The 10,574-nt window shown below is 34.9% G+C and overlaps 1 protein-coding gene across 1 annotated transcript; it reads left to right on the top strand.

The window, feature by feature from the left end:
• The first annotated feature begins 4,840 nt into the window (after positions 1-4,840).
• Positions 4,841-10,155, top strand: LOC120337307 (uncharacterized). Its single transcript, XM_039405065.2, has 3 exons — positions 4,841-5,399; positions 7,208-7,336; positions 8,195-10,155. Exons 1-3 carry the CDS (start codon positions 5,026-5,028, stop codon positions 9,063-9,065), a joined length of 1,374 nt encoding a protein of 457 aa, XP_039260999.2. The 5' UTR covers positions 4,841-5,025; the 3' UTR covers positions 9,066-10,155.
• The last annotated feature ends 419 nt before the right edge of the window (positions 10,156-10,574 follow it).

Below are 10,574 nucleotides of genomic sequence, written 5' to 3'. Positions count from 1 at the left end.
ATCAATGCGGATTTTAAAAGCCATAATATTCTACGTCGAGCGAGAAACTTCTGACACCGAAATCACGAGCAAACTAGGTTGTACCAAAACATCAGAGTAGATTTAATTTGAAAGATAATATCACATCTGCCCTAATTGACGTCAGTGTCCCCCAATCGCTCAGTTTGACAGCCAGCGCCCCCTAATTGCCCAAATCGCCGTCAGCGGCCCTCCAGTTATCGCAAACGCCCACAAGGGGGCGTTTTCACCCTCTTTGGGAACTGCTGATATAAATTAACATGGGTGTTTTGTTTTGTTTTGTTCAACAGTTTTGGGAAACACTAAACATGTGGATATACTCAAAAACAGGGATTAATTTTAACTTTTCAAAGAGAGATTGCTTGTTGGGATATAGTTATAATTTTTATAACAAATTGTGTAACTGTATACTTCTAGTTGCCCGGTTTTATCTATATCGTTGTGAGATACAGAAAAAGAAACCACTGTTTAATGCTTTTACCTCATATCTGTATGAAGTGAGAGAAATTGAACGGATCGTTGCATTTAAAAATGGGAGAATAAAGAAACATGATCAAAAATGGAAAATTTTATGATACATTTACTGATTATTTTATATGATGAATTGTGTATTGTCCATGATTAGTGATTGTTGTAGATGTACCGATCAATTGTGTTTTATATATTAATAAATATATACAAAAAAAAAAAAATTAACATGGGTGAGTTAGTTAACTAACGATTTGTGTTGTTATCCAATTATTCGTTACTAACAGGTTTGAAAGGATAGTAGCTAGGATAACAGATGTCTATTTGCGTCACATGTTCTCCATGTGCTTCAGGGTTCCACGGGAAAACCTTGGGACTACGCTTCCGTGAGATATCTCGTGTATCTAACAGACAAACAAACAAACAGATAAATACCTATCAACATATTTACCGATCAAGATCGATGAGTAATAAGTAGGTTTTAAGCACTTCAATACGAGTTTGCGCACAGCAATCGTGTTCAAAGTAGAGATGTACCGATACCCCCTTTGTCGCCGATACCGATACCGATCCGATACCAGCTAAAAACGCCGATACTACAAAAAGGCCGATATTACCGATATTCCAATACCGATACTATGTAATTATTATTTAATTAGGTGTGCTGTGTAAGGCAGACGGGTTAAAACAATGGTTATTGGGCGTTGTTCATAGTACACATTATTTCAGATCGAAAAAAAAGATATATCACATAATATGAGATTAATGTTTGGTGTTTGCTTTAACTGATTAAGATACATTGTACAGTAACGCTAATAATCTCGGTGTTCAATTAGAAAACTCATGAGCCAGAATGTCCAATTTGAATTTAATTTTAATATCGCGACCTTCGAATATATATCGTTATTCGTGTTTAAAAGAATATCGAATATCACCCACACATTCTAGCGCCGCCGTTCTTTTTTCAAATTGAAAGCTTTTTATAAATATTTTATTTCGTGGCTAATCGTAATCGTCGACGCAATAAATCAAAGCCAACATGAAAAAATATCAATCAGCACCGACAAAAAGAAGGCCCACCTATAACCGTTGAGGATGTTTCTTCACTTTACTATTTTATAATATTTTACAATTGCTATCATATATTTTGAGATAGTCTAGGTCAGTGGTTCTCAACCGGGGGCCGGGGGCCCCCCAAGGGGGCCACAAAGCAGTTTCAGGGGGTCCACGAAACAAATCTAATAATTGGTCATAACATAAGGCGACTTCGTTTGCATAATTTCTTTCCAAAATCAAAATTCCTGTTTGGCGTTCACCGCATTTTTATTACCTAACTAGGTTATTTGCGATCACTGGGTGTAAACACTTTCTTGAATTGTGAACACTCTCGTGAATTGTTTGATCATAATGGAATTTGGAATCCACCAATCATGACAGTTCGCTGATAGGCCGTCTAACTTGCAGACGGGCGGTTTCACTAGACTGCAAGATAACTTTCGCTATCTCATTATAGATGCAATATCCCATATGTAAATTCATAACGCCTAAAATACGAAAATGGAGCGATAATTACGTTGGCTTTACCCAAGTAACTCGAGATGACAGAGAATGTGTTCTATACCTGCATTACTTGTATGTACTAAGCAGTGAATCATTACGTTCACCTAAACTCCAAAAGCGAAGTGACAAAAATCATACGCAGGTGGAAGACTTTGTCACAACCTTTGTGCGAATCTGGTTTTTCTGATCTTGTTAGCATCAAAACCGTCTCAAGTTTGACAGTGACATTCGTCTGGCTATATTAATGACGGTCCCCAGATTTAGGAACCTCGTCAGACAATCCAAAGCGCAAGATACACATTCGTTGTATACTAAAAAGTTTGGCCTTCCTTGTCTGTGGTTTGTTTTTGCTTTCCATAAATAGTCGTAAAACATGCAATCCAACACGTTTAGTTTTTGGAATGACGTACAGGGGGAGCAAAAAGGCGCAGGAAGGGGGCCACGAACCATAGAAGGTTGAGAACAATTGGTCTAGGTGGTCATGTCAATATATCTATAGAGAAATTGTATAGTTAAACATTAAAATTAATATCTGCGTAGACTGTAGAGGGATAATTGTGTCGGAATTTAGTTTATCGATGTCGACGGACTAAATGACACTCGTACTTGACGACAAACAGTCAGAATTTATACCCGTGCCAAAAGTCCATGTGCCGTTAATAAGGACCCCAATTCGACTGTATGATTTGAAACTGGGCGTCTAGTTGCCTTTTGTTAGGTGCTGTGTTGATATATTTTTTTCATAATTACTATGTAATATTAAAATTGTCAATATAAAAATTTGACAGCAAAAATAGCCAAATTAGTTGAGCCAGTTTATCTGATAAATAGCTAAAATCACGTGAATCCTCTTCTCTCGCGGGGATGGGGACATGTATGGCTCATAGCTCACGACCTCTCCAGACAAAAAATAAATTAAAAAGTAGTATTTCAACTTATCTTTTAAAACATTCTGGACCATATCAAAAAGGTAAATATATCGGAAAAATGGCCAATATTACCGATACCCGATACCGATACATCGGTACATCTCTAGTTCAAAGTGTGTAAGCCATGAACATTCAATATTAATATCGTCATCGACGGAATCTAACTGCCTTCATTTTGTGCTTCAACTCTGAAACATAGAACAAGACAAACAACAGTTGTAATGAAGCCATATAAAAATTTCTCACGACCTCACAAGCGTAATATATGCGTCACCACATGTATTTCGCAGATTCGAAACCCATGGGGAATATTTATGTGGGAGAGGATTGCCAGACTCCTCACTGTCGCAGGGTGTTTCAGGTAACCTCTGTTCCGTTACGGCTTTTCCCACCATCAAATCCATGCACCTGAAACAAATGCTTGGCTAACTAATCCCATACTCGACATGGACCGGTAATCGGGCAAGAGGCTACGGTGCGCCATATGATTAAGCCAAATCATCGGCTTTTCTTTCCCAGGGATAAAAATAATGTGTTACCTTATACATATTTAACATTGCGATTCAAAAACATTATTATTTCGACGTGCTGCAGATGTACGCGACTTCACCAATCCGGCACTACTTGAGAGTAAAACGCGTTCACTAGGAACTGAAGTTACCACCGTGCACAGTTAGTATGCTCTTACCCATTTCGAAAAATGGAGATAAACATTTTTTCGCGGCTTTTTCATCGAAAAAACTATAAATACGGTGTGATACATACGCTTTGTTTATTTATTGGCGAGCTTAACTTAAGCAAGAGATCTATCTGGACGTTGCATTTTGAAAATTTTCCGACTTTCCAGAGTCAAAATCATTTCATAGTATAACCTCGAAGAGCATTCTAGAATACTCCTTCAATTCATGAAACACTCTCGTCTTCTTCATTTGACATCAAAGAACTATATAACACACAATAAAGTCGGCCCTGTGCATTGTAAAAATCCAGTTAATAACAGCAATTTATTTCATGTTTTATATTAGGAAGTTTTAAACAATCAAAGAAAATAAAATTCGGCAGATAGACTTTTTCTCCTATTTGAGGAGCGCATACAGGAACTGGGAAGAGATTTGCTTTAATTCTAGAGTCGCATAACCGTTCGTCTAATAATCGAAAGAGATAGTAATAAGAAATAACTTATCTATAGAATAATTTCTAAAAACAACTGTCATAATATTGAAGCAATATCAGTCTTCCTGAGATCGAAGTCCGCTTTACCGTGTATGATTAAAACTTGAAAGTTTGTTGTTGATTTGTTGTCAATAAGCAAAAGAAAGAAAGAACAAGATTTATGGGAAATAAGTTTATTAACGTAGTTAATTCTGGACTGTTAGAACAAAACAGTTAATTAAGCAATTCACGATTTGTATGATGGTCTGTTCATTTGTCCTGTTATGCCAAACAAAAGAGCTACTTACTCTTCAGTACATTGCGAAAATATTCAAACTCTGACGTGGTGAATAGGAGCCATTTACCTTGATGTAGTCTACTTTCTGTCAATAAGTTAATTTCGATCTCAATAAAATTCAAAATATTGTTTTTGACAGGAAACTGTAATATCAAGCTACTGTTGAAAATATTCTTATGATTCAAAAAAAGTAGCAAGCTCAAATTACTTTGAAAAACAATGGGTGACAATAGAATGTATTATATATGTGATCGATCTGGTATAATTAGAACAATGACTGTAAAGACTTTCTTAATAATGACAAAGATAATGGGCATAGTGATGAATAGATTTCGTCGATTCACCGTTTCTCTAAACGTGTATAAAGATGCCCTTCCGCATAAGACAAAGAATAGGATTGCTGGGAAGCTGTGAGCATTTCCGTGGCCGTGCTCAACCTGAAATGGTATCAAGTTTTGATTCGATGTTGTTTTGATTATTTTATCAATTTCTAGCATTCAAGTTTGAATAATAGATAAGTATTTTTTTGATGATAAATATAGAGATGCAAAACATTTTTGTGGGAAGTCTTCAACTGCTTTTATTACTTCAGGCTATGCAATGCGTACTACTTCAAATAGCCCTGTTTATATAGGAATATGTGCTTTCTGTATTTTATTACTCGTTATATACGCATCTTATAAGTGTCCTGGTAATCCTGAAATTCACGTATCGCTTCACCAAAGTTACAACAGCAGTCTTCACGCAACTTCGAACGAATTGAGATATCGTAACCCATTTTGTGAAAACATCTTGTATAATTTGAGCAATGGTCAGTGGGTGAAAAAGATTAATAGTTTTAATAAAAATGAGGAAGAATATGAGAAATTACTAAAAGAAGAAGAGGAATTGGATTCTTCCTTGACTGAATTTCGTATAAATCGTGGAATACATACACGACTGTGGAGAGATGATAACAAATGTGGATTTACCAAGTAAATATTCTCTTTCAATTAACTTAACCTGTTAATATAATACCCTGAGTATACAAAGAAGGCCCACAAAAAATGACAAAAACTGTTGGAACTCTGTATGAATGCTTTGATAAATATATAGAAGATTTGAACTAAAGCGGCGTTTTGATATTTTTCACATTCATTCACAACCAGACCGAATTTTTGTGATATACGAAATATATCTATAAGTCGAGACGTAGAGGTTTTGTTCAGGCAGGTTTTGAACCTGAATTCGAGGTGAAATAGTTATTTTAATATTTGCATCACGGTACCCTTATCGTGTCTGTAGACAATTCTGCCGCGCCATCGGGATGTTAATTTAGTGTTTACATTACGTTTCAAAACTGATTCAAGCAGATTTGAAATCAATAATTTTGTACTAAAACCGTGGTTATGATATCATAGCATCGGACTATTATGTTAAAAGAGTTTCATCGTAATAGGATACGTAGTGGACATAGCGATCATTTCAATATTATGTTGTTGTTCTTGTTTTTTGACACGTTTTTTTTTTTCTAAATTTTGTATGAATTCTATTAAATTTGATGTTTCGCCCAAAATTTCTCCGTATTTTTTATCCACGGGAACACGGATTTTAGTCCACGTAAAGACTGGCTGTACGTTTTGATTCTGCAAAATTCCTGCTACTGAAAATCTAGAATTTTTTTGATGAAATGAGGTACATGCTCTGGTAGTACAGAAGTGACTCACATCACGTGATATTACAGTATATGGACATAAGATTTCATAGATAACTGAGCAATAGCTATGACATCAGATGAAGTTGTTTACGATCAATATCGTTCAGATGATCCCGAGCACAAAGTCTTTGAATTAAGTCCATTATGAACAAAATCATAAATGTTAATAACAACATATCACGACAAAATAGGTCACTCATCACTTGCTAGGAAACAAATTGGCAGTTCTTTTTTTGAGATAATGGTATTGTATAAATTATTGCAACCGATAAGTGCATTTGAATATAACGTGGAAAAATGGAAGAATAAAAAACGCAAAGAATATTTGCTAAAATAAGTGCCTTAGACTGAATTTTGAAACAGGCTCGTGCATAGACCCTACTAAAAAGATGTAAGGCGATTATTACTCATTTCTGATGTTAGAACTATAACTCATAACCAACAATCATGAGAGACAGTGAAATAAGTAATTTTAAAGTGGGAAACCGGCAAAATGATTGATTTTTACAGTGAAATATAGAAAATAGCAGCTAATGAAATTATATTTATGTTCACGTTATCCATACTTTAACTTTTTGTCGTTATGATACGCGTAATCAATATCATTTGTCGTGATATGTTGTTATTAACATTTATGATTTTGTTCATAATGGACTTAATTCAAAGACTTTGTGCTCGGGATCATCTGAACGATATTGATCGTAAACAACTTCATCTGATGTCATAGCTATTACTCAGTTATCTATGAAATCTTTTGTCCATATACTGTATTTCGAATGTTCCTGAAAATTTCACACGATTTCAGATTTATTTATGTCCTTCCAGATATCTCGTAACATGTGTAATATTGCAAACGTTTGCCCATGTTAGACTTATAATATAATCTTGTTGATAATCTGAAACACAAATACAAGACAAAATATACAAAAGATTTTACCAAACACACGGCGTCATATGGCGATTTTTCAGTTATGAATTGTCGTCTTGTGGCTTTCTAAGCATTGCACACAAAAGTCCCCAAAAATTATATGATCAAAATAAGTAGGTCTACTCTTATATTGTAATAACGTTACATACAATTTCCAGCGTGCAGACGAAGCCAAAAGGAAATGCGTGGGAAGCTCCTGTAGGAGGTTGGTGTGATGCAAAAAGTGAGAGACCTTGTTGCAGTGACATTAATGATGGTGATTGTGGAAGCATATGTGATTGTCCCAAGTGAGTTCTCAATTTTCATCATTCCTTTCAAACACAGTAGAGCTTGTACACAAGACATTGCTAACTTTCGATGAAAGAGATCCAAAGTCTTTGTTGTAAAAAGGTCGTGTGAAGTGGAAACTACATATTTAATGCAAATATAGTATTCCTCGGACTCGACAGCAGAGAGTTGGTTCTTAGTTAACTTATTACTTGAGTTTTAACCCTTTCCGGGTCTCTTTATCTTTTAGCAATACTTTTTGATCACTTATGATAAAATTTTGACACTCCGTCTCCCTGGGACGGATGTACCGGATGTTGCGGAATTTTTTTTAAAACCTTCAATTTCCATATCGATTAAAATCCAAAAATATGGGAAATCTAGCTTTCAAATCGACGGTTTTAATTACGGTTTTACGATTTCGGCATGGACTTGACTGTAAGTGACCTTTTTTTCTTCAGATATTCGTTTATATTGAGTGGCTGCCCTCATTCATTCTAGAAGACGCCATGAAAACTCTGCTCAGACTAACTAACATTTTTGTGTATACACATTTTTTGTTTTGCTCAACAATCAGTATAGATTGGTCCATAAGTGGATTGCAATACGACCACGGTGATGTCAAACATTTCTCTGACTGAACTGCGCCGCATTCGGGTTTTCAAAATACGACTTAGTTTCAACTGTAGGTTCGTTTCGAGATAACCTTTGACTATTATTTTAAATTTCAACTGTCGAAATAATTGGTGAAGGTCAGATTTTCTGCAGTTCAATCTCATCAACATAATTTTTGTTCTGGAATGATAAAAACGATTTCCAAACGGTTTATTACCGTCGTGTTCGTAAAGATTATGTAATTGGTAATTCTTAACTTTTAGTTGCGTCGATACCAGGAAGATATATCACGCTGAAATAAGTGATTGGATTCCATTTGATTCTTCATGTAGACGACGAAACTACACAGCAGCACAAGCTTGTGAAGTTGTTAATCGATTCTCTCAAATTTATTTTGTTGGCGATTCTTTTGTGAGAAAAATGGCACGGGGTTTTGTTTTGACTTTAAGGTCAGATCCAACGTATGGATTTTTACTGGCACGGTATGATGAAAATTTCACCAAACTATGTGTTGGTGTTGACCAGTTCTATTGGAAAGAATGCAGAACTCACGGGGGTGAGATACTAAAAACTCTCCTGGATAAAACTCCTTTTTGTGGAAGTCAGACACCGCTCGTTACCCTCAATTATTTTTACAACCATCAACATGCAAACGCGTTTTTAAATTTAGTGAAGAGATTAACAGGAAAAGTTGGTTCAGTTTTGCTGGTTGGTCAGGGTGTACACGATAGATGCAAATCTGAAGTGACTATTAAAAAATTTTTGAATCCCGTGATTCAATATTTGGCTGATTTCTACAAAGATTCTGACAACACGACTGTTGAACCCTCGAATAAATTGAAGAAGATTCATCGATGGCCACATATCATGTTTATGTATCCTGACTCTAACGGAATATTAAAACCAAAAGCATATCATGCAGCAAACGGTGATATTGTTTGTAAAAAATTTTCTCGAGAAATGAAAGTGTATTGCGATGCTCATAATATTCCTGTACTTGATTTCTCCAGTCTTACATCAAGAGTTCACAGTTACGATGGAGCACATCACGGTCTAGGAGTAAATATTATGAAAGTCCAAATTTTGCTCAATTACCTCGACTACATATCAGAATCTGCTGGATATTTAAGATGAAAAAAACTGTTCCATGTTTACGTAGTTAAATACATCTAGGAATAAGCTACTCAATATCTAATCTAGAACAAAACCCCTGGACCCTAACTCACCGATTATTGTTTCTGAGTAAAGTAATATTAATCTATTTGTTGACTCGGATGTATTTGCTACTTTATATTTGAAATATGGCCTGATTATCTATTGAAATTTATATATAAATTCATATTTGAATTACCGCCTTGTTGCCACATTTCGATACTATCGTTGTTTTATTATTATTAATGCTTCTTTGAACAGTTACAAAATTAGGCATGCCAGTATTTTAATTAGTCGAATAGATGGCGTAGCCCCAAGGTTTCTCCCATGAAGCACAGGGGGAACATGTGCTCCAGATAGAGAGCTGTTATCCCAGCGACATTACTTTAAAATCCGTATTAAGTTATTAGATATGACAACAACACAAATCGTTAGTTAACTAATTCACTAATGTTATTTATATAATAATAATTGCGTTGTTATTTCGAACAAATTTATAAAAAAATCCAAAGAAAGTTTTTCCCATGCTTCTTTCATTCTGTTCATTCATTTTAATTATTTGTTTCAACTAATCTTTACTATTACTTCACTTTTCATATGTTCTGTATGTTCTTTCATCTGCTTTCTGTACATGGAAATCAAAATGCTTGTGAATCACTTTTAGACATTAAATTTAATTTCAAATATATATTAATCAGATGTCTAGTTTAATATTTTTTTTTCAATTTTTTTGTGACTCAGATAACCTGTATTTTAACCCTAATTAATCTATTTTGATGAATAATTAATCTAAGAAGACATCGATTCCTCATATCTAATTTGACTCTGCCGTGCTCGACCAATGTCTTGTATTCAGTTATGTTATTTTTATTCAATCAATTTATTGGCATATTTGAATTGGTTTTATTGATTGAAATAACTAAAAATATATCCAGAGGCTATAGAATAAAGCAGGTTGTCATGAAATCTGGCAGTCATTCCTGAACAAGTAGTGGCAGAGTGTTTCTGCTGTTCCGTGTTTGCATTTATTGGGTAGTAATTTCTGAATTTAAACTTTATATAGGGATTATAGCACAGTAGTATGTAAACTAGTACGGTATGAATTCATAGAATAAATTCATGTCAAACAGTCAACGGTTCAATTGAAAAATTTGGGATATATTCAGTACGACATTCATGATCCATGGGCACCTGCTCTTCAAATTTGTATTTAACAGCTCTTCATCAGTCATTTACCACACCTGTTAATAGTCTGGATAGTCAAAGTTTGTTGGTTCTTCAGTCCTTATAGTGATTTTAACTCCAATGTTACCTCCAATGCAGAATAAGTTTGATTTCCCCCATACGGTATATTCATTTGCTGCATCCATCATTTTTATTTTAAATGGTTAACAACATGGACATAAGTGAATATTTAACACCGGGCATAATGGGTTGATACATACTCTGATATGGATGAAGAATGTGCAATGAAGGCTCCAATACAGAAGA

This window comes from Styela clava, chromosome 10 (assembly GCF_964204865.1).
Source record: "Styela clava chromosome 10, kaStyClav1.hap1.2, whole genome shotgun sequence".
In the NCBI taxonomy this organism is placed as follows: domain Eukaryota; kingdom Metazoa; phylum Chordata; class Ascidiacea; order Stolidobranchia; family Styelidae; genus Styela; species Styela clava.
This window is presented reverse-complemented; position numbering and strand designations above follow the sequence as displayed.

Excerpts from the sequence above, each read along its gene's own strand:
- LOC120337307 (XM_039405065.2), top strand. The coding sequence starts at position 5,026 with ATGCGTACTACTTCAAATAGCCCTGTTTATATAGGAATATGTGCTTTC. Across the intron at positions 5,400-7,207 it reads AACAAATGTGGATTTACCAA|CGTGCAGACGAAGCCAAAAG; the intron begins GTAAATATTCTC and ends TACAATTTCCAG. Across the intron at positions 7,337-8,194 it reads AGCATATGTGATTGTCCCAA|TTGCGTCGATACCAGGAAGA; the intron begins GTGAGTTCTCAA and ends CTTAACTTTTAG.